This window comes from Rasamsonia emersonii (genome assembly GCF_000968595.1).
Source record: "Rasamsonia emersonii CBS 393.64 chromosome Unknown ctg1118621760095, whole genome shotgun sequence".
Lineage (NCBI taxonomy): Eukaryota > Fungi > Ascomycota > Eurotiomycetes > Eurotiales > Trichocomaceae > Rasamsonia > Rasamsonia emersonii.
The window spans coordinates 65,213-85,535 of record NW_013563192.1 but is presented as its reverse complement, the minus strand read 5'-3'; the positions used below and the strand labels follow the sequence as shown (position 1 = coordinate 85,535).

Below are 20,323 nucleotides of genomic sequence, written 5' to 3'. Positions count from 1 at the left end.
GCAGTTTGACCACCATCAAAACTGAGGAAGGCCTTCAATGCATGAAGGAATGAACAGATACATGTATTGACTGCATGCAGGTGATTACGAGTGACGCTAATGTTATCTGGGATTGTCTGGAGGTCGCTCATGGAAGCCTCTTTGCCATCCTCATACAATGTGCGCGGTTCTTTTGTCACAACAGTCTATTTCAACCTCCACAACTTCGTTTGCTAATCATGTCATCTTACAGAGATAGCTTCCCTAAAAAGGATCTTTCTCCCTAATGATACTTCCGACACCTACCGCTCTGTCAATCTTTCTCCTGGCATAATTTGAAAGTTGCACGAAATTGACTGACGATGGAGGGGAATATACCCGAACGCCGTCGCAAGCTGATGACGTACGGGAAATCATCGAAGAAGCAGATCCAACACATGAATAAGACCATAAAATCTCAGTCGCCACAGAGCGCTCCCATTGCAGGCTCCAGAAATGGCTTTGGCGAAAGTTCCCAACTTCGGCCTCAAATACAGTCGCAACCACAAACACCGGAAATGGGCCATCACAGTCGCGAAAGGCATCCCGCTCCCAAGAAGCTAAGACATACCTCAAGTCATAGTTCCGAGGAGAGGGCGACGAATGCTTGTGAACATGCTTCTTCTAGTGACGATAGGCAGCAAAACCCGAGGACTCCAAAGAGACGTAGAACATTGACCGGAAATCAGGAGCACATACTTCAGAAGGATGGCGTCTTCAGCTCAGCTACTCCTTATGCTTCTCCGAAAAGGCGACACAACACTCTTGGAGCTTGTAAGAAAAGGACATCTTCAAGTTATTTGTTTGATACTAATTGTCGTTCAGTTGGTGTTCAATCGAATGAGTTAGAATCTAGTGTTCGCAGCAGATTATCATTCACCGAGACAAAAAGCACAAGAGGTCTGGAAATTTCTGCTGAACCAGAAAGCGCCTCCCAGAAGTCATCTGCTGGGTACCTGGTTTCATCGAAGACTTCTGATATCGAATTCGAACCAGATGGTCTCGAATCGACGACGTCTCCTTTGCGTCACGACTATCCATACCGAGAAAGGAGTTCTAACATGCACAAAAACATAGGCCCCGATGATGGTTATTTGGTGTCTCGACAGCAATTGTCAGATCTAACATGCCCAGACCATTCTGAACTATCCATATACTATTCCCTGTCAACCCCCATGTCATCTGGAGATATTGTTGCTAAACGTCAAGATGGCTCTTCTACCCGTAGGAGACTGGTAGACTCCTTAGGTATACATGATCCCATTGGAGCGAACAAATCTAGTGACTCTGATGAGAATTATGAACTGCCCACGTCATCCCAGGCTTCTGACACAGCTCGGGATGATGTTCCAACTGAACGCCGTCAGTCCCTTGAATTGCGTCATAAAAAAGCTGACCGAATCGCGAATACAAGTCTTTCATCTCAGTCCAGCGGTTCAAAGATTACATATGCACGCCAGCGATCGTTTCTGAGCAACATCGATATTTCGGAAGACCTAAGGGATATTGATAACCAGGCTGATTTGCATCAACCTATATGTGGTCCACTAGAACCGGCCAATCCAACCTCATCCATCGAGAGTGACGAAGCCACCGGGCTTGGATCAGTCAGAAGCATCCACGAACTTCGACAAGCCGGGAAAAATGTTCGATTTCAAGGAGTTGTCGATTCTATATTTGAAGATGTTGAGGATGCCGCTAATTCAGTGTCTGCTCGACAAGATGGCTTAATCCAACTCTGTGAGAAGCTCTCCGACATGCAATTTGCACGGCGCTTTGTTGAAAGTGGATGCTTCAGGCGCTTAGCGAGTTGCATTACAGCTCAACTCGATGCCATTTCATCATATCTCGCAATCTGCGCATATGCTTTTATCCTTTGTGTCGGTGCCGTACCTTCAAGTGTTACTATGACTTTTTGGCCAAGGATTTTGACCCTGATACCATCGTTGCTCGCGATGGATGAAGATATCTCAACGCTCGTGGCGCAGCGTCGATATAGTCTGTCTAAAGCGAGTCAAGCGGCTATACGGGATCTATCCTCTCGCCTACGCGAGTCTACAGTTTTCACTCATCAGTTGCCGTCATGGCTTTCTCCACAACGAATTCTACTTCGCTCTATGCAGTTAACCGTACGGAAATTTCGGGAAAGAGGAGAGACTGCAAACATTCTTCCTTATTTTGCTGTGCGTGAGCTGACACAGCTGCTTCTGAAACATTCTATGCATATCAGAGATCTTGACTCTACACAAAAAGATGTTCTGATTTTGGAATCAACTTTATCAATCCTTGAGGTGCACACGACTCTGTCTAGCTCTCTTGGAGATGATCATCATAATGCTCTAAAACCACTTGCCCAATCTAGTCACTTGCTTTTCACACTGGGCCTCTTGAATAGGGGTCGTTCTAGTCAGCTCCTCATTCTGCACCTCAGGCTTATTTTGAACATTACCAACAATAACCCATCACTTTGCGAGGACTTTGCCACTTCGGAATTCATTCAGGGCCTCGTCAAAATAATCCTAACACATTTCAAAATGGCATCCGGAGATCTCATCGGCGAGAATAAAGATTCACTTGATATAGTAATCCTGGCTCTTGGTGCCTTGATCAATCTGACGGAGGAGAGTGCGACATCAAGAAGGATTATTTTTACTCTCGAGATCGATTCCAACTCATTGCTCGAACACCTTCTCCATTTATTCTCCACGGGTTTGGACACCATTTCCGAAGTAAGATCATCCTCTATTGCTCAAAGTTATTTTTTCCTGACATATGTATCAGGCTGATTCTGTTGTCCAAACACATTCTAACGTTGCTTTTGGATATCTGTCTGTCCTACTTTGTACTCTGTGCCTTGACATGGAGGTCCGCTCTCGTCTCAAGATTTCGCTGGGGGGCACGGGTCTAGCCCGGCTTCTCGCTACGGTGGATGAATTCCTGCACTATCATCGAAAAGTTGACGAGGAACTACAACAATCTCAAGCAGAGAGTGGTCCTTTGATAGAGTTTACCTCGAGACTTCAGGGAATCTTGAATCAAATCCGAGCAATCGAAGCGGGAGCTTAGATTACCTAGCAGAGGCATGTAGGTCTGTGAAACAGAATGACCTGCACAGCTCATCGCCACCGAAAGCAAACCGTTCGAAAGTATATCTGTTGTGTGAATTCCTATCTGTACGTACATACATGTTACGATCCGGTTTGATGAATCTGCCAGGTTCTGCATAATACACGGGGGATATGCACAGGTATTCTTGGGATTGATAGTTCTGCAAGCAATCGGTATCCCATGGTGATAGTCTCCTTTCTATTATTAAAAATAATAATTTGTATGAAATCTACAAACCCCCTATTATTTTGAGAGGAATTAAACAACAAGGGTTCTATTAGTGATGACATATGGTAAAGAAATGTATAAAGAATAGAGCATATTAATAAGGAATACCTGGGTAGGAGATGAGAGACTCTACTTAATAATAGGAGCAGGCTTCGGGAACAAAAGCCATAGACCAGGTAAGGCTTCTCATCTCATAATATTATGTGACCTAATACTATTCCCGTGCATTCTGAGCGCTCCCAGCTTGCTGTCTACACGGCGGGGCTCCGCCTTGACTAATCTGTACATGCCATTAGTGACGGAGCACACTCCGTACTCCGTAGTTAAAAAATACCCGAGAGTCGGCAAGAGTCCTTTAGGATTGTGGTGGCGCCGCCGCGCCGTCCTTGGGAGTCGTTTTCCTTCTAGGCTCTTGCCGCCCACCGCCGGGCATCTGGCACCTGCAGGCAGCTACCTACCTAATCAGCTACTATTACCTAACGCGCCTTCATTTCATCATCGAACTCCACTAGTTCATTTCGAGGGGAAAGAAAGCCCAGCGACAACGACATTACCGTCTTTCGTTGCTCAATTGTATCTCATTAATAAACACAGATATATTTTGCTAATCCCATTATTGCGGGAGAGAGCCTCTTTTAAATTACATGTTTGTGTATTGGACAATCATCTCCCCTCCTCTAGCCGGCTTTCACTAGTTGCGGACAGCATCATCGGACCGTTGCAGTAACCCCTTTGCTCTGGCTTCAGTGCCCATCAACAGCGCAGCCCTCGTGGGTCTTCAGAAGTTGTTTTGGTGATTAAAATCCCAGTAAAAGCGGCAAAATGCCTGCGCCGCCAAAGCAGCGAAAGATAGCCATTGTTGGCAGTCGATCCGTCGGTATGCGATCAAAAACTGCCCAGTCCATCACTGCTCTTTTTAAGTTGCACCATGGGGCTGCGGGGCTTGTATACCGTATTCATCTGGTACGTTGCTGACAATTTCTTCAAGGGAAGTCGTCTCTCACCGTTCGTTTCGTCGACCATCATTTCGTGGAGAGTTATTATCCGACGATTGAGAACACATTCAGTCGGATAATCAAGCATAAGGGCCAAGACTTTGCAACAGAGATCGTGGATACTGCTGGACAGGTAGCGAAGCAATCCACAACGCATTAAGCAGCTACGCTAAGACCTGTGAAAGGACGAATATAGCATCCTGAATTCGAAACACTTCATTGGAATTCATGGATATATGATCGTGTACTCGGTTGCTTCTCGTCAGTCATTTGATATGGTCACTGTCATCAGAGAGAAGATATTGAATCATCTGGTAAGGCTGGATAGCTGAAGCCGAATCTACAGCACTGGTGGTACTGAGATGTACAATCTAGGGCGCAGACTGGGTGCCGTTGGTGATTGTCGGAAATAAAAGTGATCTTAAACCCGACCAGCGACAGGTGTCACTGGAAGAAGGTCGCCAACTAGGCGAGCAGTTTCACTGTGCTTTCACTGAGGCTAGTGCTCGCCTTGACTACAATGTCGCGAAGGCGTTCGATCTGATGATTGGAGAGATCGAGAAATCTCAAAATCCGTCCCAGCCAACAGGCGGAAGTAAATGCGCTGTTATGTAGGACGAATACCTGAGACTTCAAATGTTTAGTGACTCGATATCGAATGGCGCGGATGGAGTATATGCACCACGGCTTTCTCACCAGCGGGGTGTATAAATCCTACCCGATATCTATGTCCGGCTTTCTTGTCTCCGTGCGCTGTGAAGCTTTTATTCTGAGGGATCTAATAAGAATACTTCATTCTGTTTCTACGGAGTAAACAGATGCTGCGTGGTGTGGTTTTCCCCTTTTATTTCTCTTTTTTCTTTTTCTTGGGAATTTGTTATGAACACTGTGATGCTATAGACTTCCTTCCAAAACAAATATTGGCCATCTTTTTAGTGTGCTTTTTATTTTAATTACTATTCATCGAGGTGAAAATATGCTGTCTGGCGTATGTTACTTACTAAGCATGAGCGCTGATGTAAGCCTGATCCAAAAAAATGCATGTTCTATGAGCACAGAGTATGGTGAGGTCTAGGCTCGATAAATCGCCAGGTGTACTCGGTAGTAGCGGTGAACATCGCTGTCTTTCATACAATCAAATTGGACAGGTCCTTGAAGGACACGGTCATCCTCATGGAGGACGCAGCAGGCGGGGGTCTGATTCCCACTAGGAAGGTCTTTTTTCTAATTTGTTTTATTGATTATCCGTGTTGTATAACTTTGTTTTCCTTCCGAAATGTAGATGTGAAGGTGCCAGTTGTAAAATAGTACTCTGAGCGAATTTTACAAGCAGATAGCTTAGTCAGCACCTGTCTTTAGAAATTACTCCGTATTGGCTTCCTGCCTCCCCTACCTATACCTAGTCTGTACATTATCAGCACCCCTTCAGTGCCTCCATCTACTAATATAGGCTTCCCTATAGGTTTTATATAGGCTTACATTACAGGCATTTGGCCCGGAGCATTCAAGTATAAGGGTTTAGGAGCAATTTATTTTAGGCTTTACCATAAGCTTTAGGGAGTAGTAATAGGTATTTGTATACCTCCTACCCATTAAGCCTCACAAATAGAGCATGGGATTGTAAGGCTTCTTATTAGTAATATAAGCTTATATAATGCCTTTCTCTGCAAGCCGCCCAAGTGAAGCGAGGGATTGAAGGCTTGTTGTTTATTACAGTATGCTCTGTAATACGTGTTGCTTCGTGAGAATTACAATGCCCATGTAGGGCTTGCCGCTTTGTATTGTAATGTTACACCATGTAATGCTCCACAGAAAAGTTGTCTGCCCCTCATTCTTTATTCGTTCTATGCACCCATAAACCCGTGTTGGATTTTTTACCCCTCTGTTGTTCTAAGACACAAAAAAGATTGACTCCCCAGGAGACACTTGATGTCGAAGACTTTCTTAACAACAGCAGCAGCATCCACTTTCCTCACGTCACACACTATCTGAACCGATATGCTAGATTTCAATGATTTTGTCACCGATCGCGGTGGAGACCCGAACAAAATTAAGGAGAGTCAGCGTCGTCGATACGCCTCTGAAGAGATAGTTGATGAGGTCCAGAAATTATTCGAAGATGCCCGTAAATGTATGGCTTCAGTTGTTAAACTTAGAGTGTGGTGGCTAATTTTCTATATAGCGCGCTACGAAGCAATGCAGCTTGGCTCTCAATTAAACGCACTGCTGAAAGAAATAGGAAAGAAAAAGAAGGTTGGTCCAACAGTCTTGGAGAACTGAATTCATGACTTTTTTTGCCCCCAGATTTCTGACATAAGTTTAGAATAAGGAGGATGCGACCGATTTGCTAGAGCAGAAAGCTCAGCTTGAGAAACGCAAAAAACAAGCTGATGACCATGCAATTGAGAAGGAAGCTGAACGCGACAAAAAGATCAAGAGCATTGGAAATTATGTCCATGAGTCAGTCCCTGTGAGCAACAATGAGGTATGACCTTTGCTTTTATCTTTATATGGACAAGCAGAATAGGTGAACCGACACTGATCTATCAATTCTAGGATGATAATGAGCTGATCCGGACATGGGCACCGGAAAATGTGGTGGTAGAAAAGCGTGACTGCTTATCACATCATGAAGTGCTCACTCGTTTGGATGGCTACGACTGGGAGCGTGCTGTCAAAATTGTTGGTCACCGCGGATATTGCCTGACTGGTTATGGGCTGTTCCTCAACCTCGCGTTGGTGAACTATGGCTTGGAGTTTCTTTGGCGGAAAGGCTATAAGCCAAACCAGCCACCGCAATTCATGCTCAGAGATGTCATGGCGAAAACTGCACAGCTTGAACAGTTCGATGAGGAACTGTACAAAGTCATTGAAAGCGATGACAAATCCACTGATAAATATCTCATTGCGACTTCTGAACAGCCATTGTCTGCTTTGCATGGAGGGGAGTGGCTTCAGGAAAAAGATCTGCCCATCAAGTAAGTTTCTGATTGTTCTTTTCTCTGGAGATTGAAGCCTCTAAACTGCTATCAGATATGCTGGGTTTAGCACCTGTTATCGCAAAGAGGCGGGAGCACATGGAAAAGATGCATGGGGAATCTTCCGTGTTCATCAGTTTGAAAAGGTACAGCTGAAGGGCTATTTCTCTCCTTGAAGATATCTAACTTGAGGCAGGTTGAACAATTTGTTTTAACCAAGCCAGAAGACTCGTGGCAAGCATTTGACGAAATGATCGCGACTTCAGAGGAATTCTATCAGTCTCTTGGGCTTCCGTACCGAATTGTTTCCATAGTATCCGGTGCTTTGAACAATGCTGCTTCTAAGAAATACGATCTTGAAGCTTGGTTTCCGTTCCAAGGCGAATACAAGGAACTCGTTTCTTGTTCTAACTGCACCGATTATCAATCACGAGAATTGGATATACGGTACGGTGCCAAAAAGACAACAGACACAAGGAAATCCTATGTGCATGCTTTGAATGCCACTCTTTGTGCTACAGAACGGACACTCTGCTGCATCTTGGAAAATTACCAAACGGAAAATGTGAGCGACATTCTTTTTCTTCTATCTCGGGGTTCGTATCAACAGACTAACTAGCTGGATGCAGGGTATTAATGTTCCCGAGCCTCTGCGAAAATATATACCGGGTGCGCCAGAGTTTATTCCCTATACAAGGGATCTACCAAAGGATAGCACCTCCCAGAAGGTAAAGGGAAAACCAAGTGCTAAACCCGCAGCAACTCCGTCAGACGTAGCCAAGAAGATAGAAGATCTCAAAGTCTAGTTCTAGGGGTTGCATTTCTGGGATCTTGCGTCAGTTTGCCAGTTATGTAGCTTAGCACCTGCGAACTTTCAAATAGTAAAATGATCCAAGTGCCTATGCTGTTCTGTGCGGAGGTGTGTCATGGAATGTGTGAATCGAGACATTTTCCTGATGCTATTAATCCAGCCTATCAGGTTCTTAACTATATACGACAAGATTTAAGGCAATACTCGTATAAATAGATCAGATAAGAAGATCAGAGTATGGCAGCAAAGGGACTAGGGGCAGCTAGTTAGGTATGAGTCCAGTCATTTCATCTATACTTTTTTGTCATGCAAGACGCACTAGTAATTATTTCTGCGCCTAGGCAATTTAGAAACATTCAATCAAGCTACACTATTCTGTTTTGTTCCTCTTCCGAAAACGGAGTGACAAGTGGGGTGCGTGCGGATAACGGGTAGATGAGCTTATTAAATATTAATTAGTTATATTACCAAAAAAATTTGTTCCGATTCTTCGGTGTAGAGTAATGGTGTACTTCAATGCAAGACTACCTACCGAAATTTCCCAGTGACTCACTGCATCTACATCATCTTCCCTTGATAGCAATCGAGATTCTTTTGTGTCTGCCTCTAACGTGAATTGAGTGCTGAATTTGCACCATGGCGGCTTTTTCAAAAGACATTAATCAAGGTGAACTATCTCACCATCTTGCACGCAGTTTAGGTTTCTCAACATCACCAACTGCCACCTTCCATTCTCCTTCGTCATCGAATTATGGCGTGTCAGCTGCCAGTCGAACTGCGGCTTCAGCTGCAGCGAAACATCTTAAACCTTTTGCTACTGAAGATATTAAGATTTTGCTGCTAGAAAATATTAATCAGACTGGTCGTGACATCCTTGCTGAACAAGGATATCAAGTTGAATCTCTCAAGACTTCCTTGCCGGAGGACGAGCTTATTGAAAAGATTCGGTAACAGTTCATGCCTTCCCCCCCCCCCCCCCCTCCCCCCCTTTTTTTTTTTTGAAAAATTCTTAAATATAGAAAAAAAAATTACATTTGCTTATACTGCTATTTAAATTTTAGGGATGTACATGTCATCGGAATTCGATCGAAGACCAAGCTCACCGCACGAGTCCTGAAAGAAGCACGAAATCTCATTGTAATCGGCTGTTTTTGCATTGGAACAAACCAAGTCGACCTGCAGTACGCGGCAGATCATGGTATTGCGGTCTTTAATTCGCCTTTTAGCAATTCTCGAAGCGTCGCTGAATTGGTTATTGGGGAGATTATTGCTTTGGCTCGGCAGTTAGGTGACCGCTCAAATGAAATGCACAATGGCACTTGGAACAAAGTGAGCAGCAAATGCTGGGAAATTCGTGGCAAGACACTCGGTAATATGCTTTCTCCAGGACCTTCTCTTGACACCTTTCTAATGAGTTATCCCAGGCATCATCGGCTACGGCCATATTGGGTCCCAGCTTTCAGTTTTAGCAGAAGCAATGGGCATGTCTGTCATTTATTATGACGTTGTTAACCTGATGGCAATGGGAACAGCACGACAAGTACCAACTTTGGAAGCACTCCTTCGTGGTTCTGACTTCGTCAGCCTCCATGTTCCCGAACTCCCAGAAACACGTAATATGATTGGCCAACAACAATTTGAGCAGATGAAGCATGGAAGCTATTTGATCAATGCAAGTCGAGGCAGTGTCGTTGATATTCCAGCATTAATCCAGGCAATGCGGACAGGCAAGATTGCAGGCGCTGCTCTTGATGTCTATCCAAATGAGCCTGCAGGCAACGGTGATTACTTCACAGATGACCTTAATCCTTGGTGCACAGAGCTCCGTAGTCTCAAAAATGTGATATTAACACCTCATATTGGGGGTAGCACTGAGGAGGCTCAGAGAGCTATTGGCATTGAGGTAGGCCAAGCACTGGTGCGATATGTGAATGAAGGGACCACTTTGGGAGCTGTAAACCTCCCTGAAGTCAATCTTCGTTCTTTAACTATGGATCAACCAAACCATGCCCGGGTATGTGATGCTTTTTTTTATCAGAATTCTGTTCTTGCAGTGAACTAGCATTAACAATATCCTGCAGGTGATCTTTATCCACCAGAATATTCCTGGAGTGCTACGTAAAGGTAAAAATCTTTCCATTATTTATGAAGCTCTTTTTCTAACTTGACTAGTGAATGAAATACTAGCCGATCACAATGTTGATAAGCAAATGACAGACAGCCGGGGTGATGTAAGTTCTGGCACTCAGAAGTTAAGTAATAAAAGGAGATTAACAAGACTAGGTTGCATACCTTATGGCTGATATCAGTGATGTTGACACTGCAACTATCAAGGACCTTTATGAAAGACTAGAGAGCCTTTCATGTAAGAGTTCACAGTCAAATAACAATATGTCTGTCTTGTTTGCTAATTTTCATCTTTTAGCCCGGATAATGACTCGCATCTTGTACTGATTGTCTTATAAAATCCGGTCCAATGTAAAAGTTGCATTTCTCGGATATTCGGTGAATTCAACATTATGCAGCTTCACATGTCATAGATAGGGTATGGTAATTGCAAGTGGAAAGGTGTTCTGGGGAGCCAAAAAAAGAGCACACAACTACAGCTAAGTGATCTCTCTTTAGTGTCTCAACACATGAAGAGCATGAAACTCGACCATTTTCTTTCTTTTTGAAGTTATTCGGATACATAAATCCTTCGTTGTAGAGCAATAAATCCATATTTTTTACCTGTTGCTTTTTTTTCTCAATGCAACGCTAGGCCGCAACCAGACAGGCGTGATTAGATCATACTTTCCTTTTACTTGCATCCATAAGTGTTAAAATGTTGACATGAGAATCTAACCTCGGAAGTTCACTTTGACATCATTGTCATCGCACTAAACATGGGACAATCAGAGATAAGGCGAAGAAAAAAAGTGAGAGGGGCTCAAGAAGCAAACAGCCATGATAAGAACACACATTAAGAAGAGAATGAGACGTAAACTTTCTTCGATAGGTCAACGACGATAAAGCTGGTAATTTAGATCTTCGTCTCGTCCTCTCTCTCTCGGAGGTGGACTACGGCTACGTCTGCGAGAAATTGGATCACGGGCATGATCTCTCCTGCTTGTATACCGTGAAGAGTCTTGCCTACCATCATGCCAGTCATTCTCGGATTTTGCAGCGTCATCATCCCGAATCCGAGATCGATTGTCTTGCCCATCGTATCTGGAAACATACGTATCCATTTTTCCTTCGGCGCGGGGGCCGGTCCAAGATTGATGCCTGTCTCTTCGTTGGTCATAACGATTGTCGCTTCTCCAAGTGTGATTTGCAGCCCACGGCTGTTGAGAAGAAACCGGGGGCCTAGGTGGCAACCCATCTCTATGCCAGGCTGGAGCATGTTGAGTCAAATCATCTGAATCCTGTCTCACCTGTTGAGTCTCAGGAACGCGCATGTCAGCAGGTCGCCGAGATCCCCCAGGAATACCACTGGCACTTGAACGTAGTCCACGTGCAGCGCCCGGGATGCGGGCACCTCTCTGTTCAGGGCCCGCCCGGGAACCGGAATTAATCGTCCAGTCTCCGTTTGGATCTAGTCCTGCAGGTCCTCCCGGGGGAGCTGGAGGCGGAACCGCTCTTTGTCCACGGAATTGTCGTCTATCGAACTCATGTGAATCTTCAAAGTGAGGAAGTTCCCCTGGCCGGGCTGGAAGCGGAGGACTTGAGAAGTAAGGGTGTTTTAAGGCATCGATGGCATTAATTCTCTTTCGCCAGTCGAGTTTGAGAAGTTCGCCAAGCAGGGATATCGCGAGAGGTCCTTGGCTATGGAAAGTGAGACAAGGCCGTGAAAGAAGAAGAAACAGGAGAAAGGGGTAGGATAATAAGGGAATTTAACCATACTCTTTGAAGACCTGGGATAAATTTCCAGGTTTAGACCCGAAATTTCTTACACCATCACACCCTGGAAGCGAACTCCATCCAGGCATATTTTCTTCCGTAGGAGCTCCAACGAGGTTGAATATTAACTGCACCTGGTTGAGGTCACTGTTACCGGCTAGGATAGGTTTGCCTTTGAACATCTCGCCGAAGACGCAGCTGAAATGCGTTAAATTCTGCAATAAACCCGGAATATGGGGAAAAAGCTCACCCTACACCCCACATGTCTATAGCTGTTGTGTAACGCCGTAGTTGCAGCAGGAGTTCCGGGGGTCTGTACCATCGGGTTACCACCAAAGGTGTATAATCCCTTCTAGCTTCACCGCCGCCTTTGCCAGGTTGTGGAGGTGGTTCGTCGTATAACCGGGCGAGTCCAAAATCAGCGATTTGAAGAATACCCTTGTTGTTGATAAGAAGATTCGCAGCTTTTATCACTCTGATTAGTCCCTAAATTCGATTGTCCAATAATGAGCCAAACCTTTCATATCGCGATGCAGTATCCTGTTCTATTGCAAAATCAGTCTCCGATTTTAAAACTTGGGATGATGAAGGACTACCTCGTGCAAATATCGGACCCCTTCCAGAAGTTGCAACATATAGCATTTGATTTGTGGCTCGGTGAAACGAACATTGGGATTTTCCAGAAGACCAGAGAGGTCATGTTCCATATAAGGTGTCACCATGTACATGCTCGGCTTTTTCCTGCCCTCCCCTAATAATCAAAAAATCAGCGGGAAAGCCTAACAACCAGAGTCATCAATACACACCCTTACTTCTCTCGACAGCCATTTCTTGTAGCCGCAAGATGTTTGGATGAGACAACATCTTGAGAAGTTTAATCTCGCGTAAGGCAGTGATTGGGAACTAAAGGAATGTCAGCAGGCTCAGTGAACTACATAGAATGCGCAGCAAGCTCACCCCATCTTTTTCATTATGCATCAAAATCTTCTTAAGGGCAACAATAGACCCATCTCTTTTAGATCGGGCCTTGTAAACTTCCCTGTGGGAGTACAATCAGCTTATTGTAGCAAGACGCTTTAGGCATAAGAGAGAATACTCACCCGAATGTACCTTCACCTAATTTACCTAAAAATTCAAACTCCCGGATGTTCGAACAGCCTCGAAAGCGAGAATGACCATGATTGTCCCGTTCAAGAGGCATCTTGGGAGATGATAACGGCACCGGCAGAACCATTTTTGCCCATGATTTTGCATAATAAGATATTTTTCTCAGAGTGATTTCGATGACGAAGACGACAAGTCCAGCTCTGTCGCCACAAAAAACCCACCAGCAATGAACCCTGTAGTTTCATTAAGACAGGGAGGTAGTTAAAGAGACTCTTTGAAGTTTTGTTCAGCTGATAAGAAAGTGAAAAAGCTTTGACTGTAACACGAGTCGGACGAATACAGGGGAATAGAATAACTATCACCCTAAAAAAACGTGAACCCTAAGGAAGCTGTCTTCAGAGTTGTAAGTGAATGTTTCTGCATTGACCGAGCAGCCTTCAATAACTATTCACAATTGACAAGCTCTTCATGACTAAGTGATAGTCAATAGCAAGCCTTGCAAAAGAAGTCGCCGGATCGAGTATATTTCTGATTGACTCAACTAACCTCATTTTATAGAAGTTGTCCTTCATTACCTTGTAGTCCGGGGTTCACGGAGCTTATCCTCTTGGCAGATGTTCAGCATGCCAAGCCTTTTTATCACGTGGAGAACGGCCGCCTTTCCCAAGTCAACTTGGCCTTTGACACCTAACGTTTCAAGTCTTCCACTGGTCTGTTGTCTTCGAAATAGTCGTGTACAGTTCCAAGCTGAAAGGTACTTTTCTAATCCTTAATCTCGGCCTTCTCATTCTGGATTGCTAATGATTATAGCCATGGCTGGCAAGCATCCTATTCACGTCCACCCTGTACGACCATTCTACCGTTTTGCTGCAACCGCGCTGGGAGCCAGCATGTGGTTTTTTGTAAGTAACGTGTTCTTTGAATTATGATTTATATCTCTACTGCTGGTAACTGATGATTTGCCTCCGATTCTGTAGTTGATGTATCGAGCCAAGAAAGACGGTCCTGCTCTGCTTGGGCTGAAACATCCTTGGAACCATTGAGCTCTTCTAGCCTCTACATTTCAACGGAATTAAATCTTTCTTGCTCTTAAAACTGAGACTACTAGATGATAGATACTTTTTTTTCCCCCCAGAAGCTTTGCTATTCTCGTGGTTTTGAGCTTCTCAGAAGTCATTACAAATGCATCCATGCAACTTCAGACAAGTCGCTACTGTGAAAAGGGATTATTAATTTCCTACCCTCTGACTTGACATTGACGACCTCCGACGACCTTATTTACCAGGTAGTCTTTCGGTGCCTACATGCTGCATCTGGATTGTCGAATAGTATTACAGATTCCTTTCACAAGAACAGTCCGATTACACACGCCGGGTACGACCCAGAACTCATTGTCTGCCTAGAGGTCAAATGAAGGATGACTCGAAAACTTTAGATACTTTTTTATTTCCCCCCCCCAAAACAAATCTCTGCCTTCCGAAATTTATTGATTATCTCTCGGCGATACCCGTCAGGACTAGTTTATTTCAGGTTTGCATCTCTTCGAGGAGGACTTTGTACCGGCGGCGGCGTTTGCCGCGATTCGGCCGCAGACGTACGTATGCGCGTCCTAAAACCCGAGCAAAAGTAGGGAAGATTCGGTGCTCAGCGATCCAAGAGACTACAAAGCCCAAAATTGCTAGTGTAAAGAGGAACGCCTTGAAACCGCCAGACATTTTTGTCAATTGCATGATGTGCATCAACCATTTCGACGGTTTGAACAACATGTAAGTCGATAGCAGCAAATCGGAGGCGAGAGTAACAAGGAACGGAACTACTCACTAATTAGTAATGTTTTTGTCCAAGATGAAGCAGACACTCACTATTTGAGAAGATCGGCCGTCGAAAAGGCGGTCCCACACTGAGTACTACACTTGAAAAAATGTATTGATAGCATGAAACGAGGAACAGGGATGTGTTCTCGGAATTTTCAATGTTGGCATCTTTTAAGTCCACTCTCGGAGGTTGGAACCTATTATTTAAGTCAGTCAATTGTTTCGGCAACTTTTAGCATTGCGTAAACTCACCATGGGCGTGTTTGCACTATCTTGAATACTACCAACTGCATCAAGACATGGATTGCAATCTGTCCCAGAAGAGGGGTCAAAACCTTCCGTGAAACAAGGTCCGCTGTTGGGCGTTTCCGTGAAAGAAGCGGATAAGGACCGTTCCAACCCACTGGAGACATTAGCATCTACTACAAAGTTAACAAGGATATGGTACTTACTAAAAATTGCAATTGGTAAGATAAGGGCCAAGTCGATGAAAAGATACTACCACTCCTTAGCCTCTAATCCATAACAACAGATATTGTGACTTACTTGAAAGTCCCCCAGATTTGAAGCCGAGGTATATAAGAAGCTAACAGTTGTGAATTGAATTGCGGAGTAAAGACTCATGTATTTGAAACAGCAGAAGCTGGTGACAAGCGCGGCTCGGCCCTCCCTAGTGAACCGTTAGGACCCAAGTGGCTTCCCATACAATGGAACTGACTTACTTGATAAGCTTAGGAACGCAAGATATGTCAAAAATCCGGCTAGTAAATGGTGCAGCAACTGATGCTTCTGCATCTGAAAGTGAAATTCCGACGTCTGCAGCCTTAAGAGCGCCACAGTCATTGGCACCATCACCGCAGAAGCCACAACAGTAATCTAACGATTGAAGTTTCTCGACAAGTTCGTGTTTTTCATCAGGAGACATTCTTGCAAATACTTGACCTTTAACAAGAGTCTGTCTTCTATTAGAAGTGAATCCTTGCATATAAGGGGAAGTGGCATACCCTTCTTAGCACTTCTTCATTTCCGTAATCGATGAGCCACCTGAAAACGTCACCGCTGACAGCTATCGAGTATGTGTGCATATTTAAATTATTCAGGGGTACGGAAATATCAGGGCTTTCTGCAGTAGTAACAGGCTATGTATTGTCAGAGGGAGCCTTTTATTTGACTCGATAACTGGAAGGCCTTACCATGAGTGTAGTCTCGTCAAGTCGCGCATTTGGATCATTAACACTCTCCCAAACCAGTGTGGCTGTCGCGTCAAGGCCTTGACCTGTTGGTTATATTAGCTCGGTTCCTTCAATAAAAGAATATTACTTACTGCCAACGAAGCGCGGCACAAAACAATGGGCGTATGGATCTATAAGACCGCATTCGCGAGCAACACTGATAGCTGTTAGGATATTGTCACCGGTACACATGACATTGCGTATCCCTGCTCTTTTCAACTCATCGATCACGTGGGTCGTAGTCTGTTTCAATTTGTTCTCGAAGATAATGAAACCGAGAAATTCCAAATTCGATTCTGCTTCTTCTCTCGACATCTTCTGGACTTTCATCCAACTCAGCTTGCTCTCATATTTCGCAGCACAGGCAATCACTCGGTAGCCTCTGTGCGTATAATGGCTCAATAATTCATCGAAATCATATGGTACTGTCCAAGAGATTAATAAGTGAATAACTTGAAAAGGATCTGCTATACTGACAGCTGTTTGGGAGGCATATATCCTTCATACACTCGGGCGCCCCCTTCACGAAAACACTGGCACCATTATCTCCAAATTGTCTGACAATAACGCTGGTGCGACGGAGATGAGAAACGAATTCGAAAGACCGTAAGATTCCAAGTTCCATTCGAATCTATCCCGAAACTTTAGCATCCAATGGACCTGAAAGGAACCTGCAAAAGGAGGCAAAGAAACTATATCAGGGGTAGTAAGGGTCAATGGGAACCCTACTTCATCATTTTGAAGCTCGTTATGGCCATACCCCATAGCAGGTGGCCTTGCCACAGATGGGATGATTGTGTCACCCTTGCCGCTTGACTGATCAGAATTTGCGCTTCCGCCTTCTTCGTACGTCCAGCCGGTGAATTCAAACATCTTGATGTCCAAAGGATCCCCTAAGAGTTCCCCGTCGACAAGTCTAAGAGAATGGCACGTCGCCATTGTGTAGATGATTCTTTTACACTTATTGTAGTCAACGTAACTGTCTCTCCTCAATTGGGGCGTGGAAAACATATGCGAAGCCTCCGAGAACATTTCGGTAAATCTGTAGAATAGTCAGCGAGTATTTCCATTTTCCGATGGAAAAATAGAGGTTGACCTCATTCTAGAATTGACAGCCCGCACGCCAAGCACATCCAAGCCATCTTCCGTTAGAGTGCCTGTCTTGTCGAAACAAACGACGTCTAATTTACCCCCAACATTAACCCTAAACCAGGTTATCTATCTTAAATCAAGCGTCATGTTGAGAATTCGCTTTTACCTTTGCGGACTTATGCAAAATATTTGCTGCTTCTTCAATCTCGAAAGAGCAAAGTTCGTTCCTATAGTTAAGGTCGCAGGTAAAGCAGGTGGAACTACAATAGTGACGAGATCAAGGGCCCTCACAATGACCACACGCCAGGAAAGCTAGTCATGTTGTCAGATCATGCAAATAAAATTGACTTTTTCTTGACTTACCCCTAATCGAATGAAGTTTACAAATGAGGCTATGAAACCCAATGCCGCGATCACACCCATGACTGAGATATAGCGGAAAGAGTCTCTATAGAATTTAAAGCCAGATGGTTTCGGAAATAGCATAGAGCGAACCAAGGAGCCTTTCGTGGTCGAAAATCCTGTTCGTACAACAACTGCTAGAGCGACTGCTTCGTCATCGGCATCCTGTGGGCGCCGGGCCCGAATGATCTTGGTACCACAGAAAAGGAAGTGTTTTGCCACATTGGGATGAATAGACGGCGCTTTCAGGTCAAGATAATCAAGAGCATCATCTGTAACTGGCACCTTCGAAACTGGAACAGATTCACCTGGAATTGTAATTAGTGGTTAGATATGGTAAATTCGCACTCGGGATTTCATACCTGTAAGCATGCTCTCATTGATTATGCAATCCCCAGACAAGAGTAAGCAGTCACAAGGTACCTGGCTCAGTGACGGATCCGAAACTTCGAATACGTCTCCAGGAACCATTTCTCTTGATGGAACAGTTCTCCCTTAGTGAAAGGATTAGTACAAAGTCCGGGTTTGAAAACTTATCACCGAAGTCACATGAGTTATAAGACTCACAGAATCCATTCCGGAGTACTCGGACATTACACTCAAAGTGAGAAATTTCTCTTAATCGTGACATAGTCTTCATTAAATGAGCATAGACATTCTAAAGTGAAGTATCGGAGAAAACATACCGACCGCGTCTCCATAACAGTGGCGCCAATGCTGAATACGGAAATAACGAAAATGCAGACTGCATAGTAATAGTACTCATCCAAAGACCACAGGACCAAACTTGCAATTTGAAAGATATAGAAGGGATGAAGAACCTAGGAAAGTTAAGACTCAGATGTGCATTTTTCTCAGAAGGAAATAATTGAAGGAAACGAACCTCATCAACAAGAAGCTGAAACATAGATTTCTGATGGACATCGATAAGATTTCGTCCAAACACGCGCTCTCTGCTATCTCTTTCATCGACATCAAGTCCACTTCGCATGAGTTTGACATTCGTCCACGAGGGGTCTTTCCAGCCGTTGACAAGTTGAAATTTATCTTCAAGCGGATTGTAGATAAATCTGAGATATCTATAGTCTACAAAACGTAGCAACGCGAGGGGGGGATCGTTATCTTCGTCGTTATCCGAATGGACATTGTCGAGCGAAGAAGTTCCAAAAACTGTAGAAAGTGGGCGCCCATAAGTCTGAGTAGATACTCGATGAATCATGAATTGGCTCCATTGATCCTGACTTCAGTTAGACACAAATCTGTCCCACCGTCAAGAGGACTTGTAACTCACTTCGATCGCAACCCACTCGCACTTCCTCAAAGGCGCAGGAGTTCCAATTAATCTCACTCGCCATTTTGGTAGCCACCGTAATAGAAGATAAGCGGATCCAAGCGACAAAACACATAAAATAACGTAAATAGCGAGTCCACTGACGCTAGTAGAGAATCCAGCAATTACAGCCGTCAGGTCTTCTGTGACGATGTAGATTTTTTGATTAACGCGACCTCCTGCTTTCTTCCGAATCATGTACGAGTTCGTGGATTCATGTCGGGAGAGTAGAGGGTCCTCCATGGAGCTTCGAGAATATGATGTTCTTTTGGACTTGCCCGGGGGCACGGCTGCCTCCAGGTCGCTGTTCAGGTCGTCCACAATGATTCCTCCCAACTCGTTGTCAACGTCTACAGCCTCCTCCTCGCGCCACTCTAGGGAGTCATCATCTTCCTGGAAGTACGTAAAACTCACTGTGGAATCATTCCGAGATCGGCGGTGGGCGAAGGATATAACACTCGAGGGGACACTTTCGGACATCGGTCCTGAAAATACCTGTGATATTTTAGAAACGTACCCATTACTGCTACCGAGAATGATCTGGCAAACATACCTCATCGTGAGCCATTTCTACGTCTGATGCAATGCTCATCCTAAAGAAGAGCTATCAGTATAACCTCCGGACCTATCTCTCTACTTCAAGGACATTCAACAACCTGCTTCTCATCGAATCCCGCCGACCTCCCCCTGGAGAGGCCCGAACACCAGTAGAATGTGGATCTACTGTTGACTGTCCTGGACTCGACATTGTGTCTGATGTGATTAAATTAACTGGACCTCTTGATAAATATCTGCTTCATTAATTGGCCAGATCATGATGTGACACTGCAAGCAACAATTGTTCATGCCAAGTTAGCAACTGGGGCGAGCACCGGGGTTTCAGAAAACCACTGTCAAAATATACATCACAGGAAGGTTCAAAGCGAGTATGGAGGAGGGAATGGGTACACCAGATCAGGGCAATAAATCAAGGGAGCCAAAGTAATTATTTGTTGAGAGCATTATCGTATGTATGGAGTAAGTACTACTACTAGGACTATCTTGGTGGGGACAGAAAGAAGATGTACTGAAATCGTATCTCCACGTGATCACAAATCTTGACGTTCAGACAATCATGGACCTTAGTATATTTGTTTTGCCATATTATTAATTACTCCAAACATATATAATTTCCCCTAGGTGCAGTCTTCTGTTATTTTTTTTTTAAAAAGAATCACCTGACACATACTATGGATTATTACCAAGATAATTGTTACATGGTGACGCAAGCCAGCATGACATAGCATAAGTAGATAGATGTAAAATGAATGACAAGACTGGACCAAA

General features: G+C 44.3%; 6 protein-coding genes across 6 annotated transcripts; 4 read left to right on the top strand and 2 right to left on the bottom strand.

Annotated features, from left to right (window-relative positions):
- Positions 1-341: 341 nt before the first annotated feature.
- T310_4134 (uncharacterized protein) lies at positions 342-3,084 on the top strand (the record flags this gene model as incomplete). The annotated part of the gene is made up of 3 exons (XM_013473019.1): positions 342-792; positions 844-2,747; positions 2,800-3,084. The coding sequence occupies 3 exons, from the start codon at positions 342-344 to the stop codon at positions 3,082-3,084; spliced, it is 2,640 nt and encodes an 879-aa protein (XP_013328473.1).
- A 1,092-nt stretch (positions 3,085-4,176) lies between these two features.
- On the top strand, positions 4,177-4,964 carry T310_4133 (Rheb small monomeric GTPase RhbA; the record flags this gene model as incomplete). The annotated part of the gene is made up of 3 exons (XM_013473018.1): positions 4,177-4,317; positions 4,535-4,663; positions 4,725-4,964. The coding sequence occupies 3 exons, from the start codon at positions 4,177-4,179 to the stop codon at positions 4,962-4,964; spliced, it is 510 nt and encodes a 169-aa protein (XP_013328472.1).
- A 1,383-nt stretch (positions 4,965-6,347) lies between these two features.
- On the top strand, positions 6,348-8,133 carry T310_4132 (Serine--tRNA ligase; the record flags this gene model as incomplete). Its single annotated transcript, XM_013473017.1, has 7 exons — positions 6,348-6,480; positions 6,532-6,602; positions 6,673-6,834; positions 6,906-7,327; positions 7,383-7,473; positions 7,524-7,892; positions 7,957-8,133. 7 exons carry the CDS (start codon positions 6,348-6,350, stop codon positions 8,131-8,133), a joined length of 1,425 nt encoding a protein of 474 aa, XP_013328471.1.
- A 641-nt stretch (positions 8,134-8,774) lies between these two features.
- Positions 8,775-10,592, top strand: T310_4131 (Phosphoglycerate dehydrogenase; the record flags this gene model as incomplete). The annotated part of the gene is made up of 7 exons (XM_013473016.1): positions 8,775-9,085; positions 9,200-9,507; positions 9,563-10,152; positions 10,220-10,262; positions 10,311-10,369; positions 10,422-10,503; positions 10,564-10,592. The coding sequence occupies 7 exons, from the start codon at positions 8,775-8,777 to the stop codon at positions 10,590-10,592; spliced, it is 1,422 nt and encodes a 473-aa protein (XP_013328470.1).
- Positions 10,593-11,137: 545 nt separating this feature from the next.
- Positions 11,138-13,254, bottom strand: T310_4130 (Cyclin-dependent kinase; the record flags this gene model as incomplete). The annotated part of the gene is made up of 7 exons (XM_013473015.1): positions 11,138-11,945; positions 12,024-12,218; positions 12,271-12,506; positions 12,689-12,771; positions 12,827-12,923; positions 12,978-13,059; positions 13,121-13,254. 7 exons carry the CDS (start codon positions 13,252-13,254, stop codon positions 11,138-11,140), a joined length of 1,635 nt encoding a protein of 544 aa, XP_013328469.1.
- Positions 13,255-14,653: 1,399 nt separating this feature from the next.
- On the bottom strand, positions 14,654-19,565 carry T310_4129 (Calcium-transporting ATPase; the record flags this gene model as incomplete). Its single annotated transcript, XM_013473014.1, has 19 exons — positions 14,654-14,940; positions 14,990-15,138; positions 15,194-15,344; positions 15,394-15,439; positions 15,488-15,611; positions 15,664-15,896; positions 15,946-16,080; positions 16,135-16,217; positions 16,266-16,598; positions 16,681-16,804; positions 16,834-17,215; positions 17,432-17,577; positions 17,629-17,975; positions 18,030-18,161; positions 18,235-18,301; positions 18,354-18,488; positions 18,551-18,904; positions 18,959-19,492; positions 19,551-19,565. 19 exons carry the CDS (start codon positions 19,563-19,565, stop codon positions 14,654-14,656), a joined length of 3,777 nt encoding a protein of 1,258 aa, XP_013328468.1.
- Between the last annotated feature and the right edge of the window lie 758 nt (positions 19,566-20,323).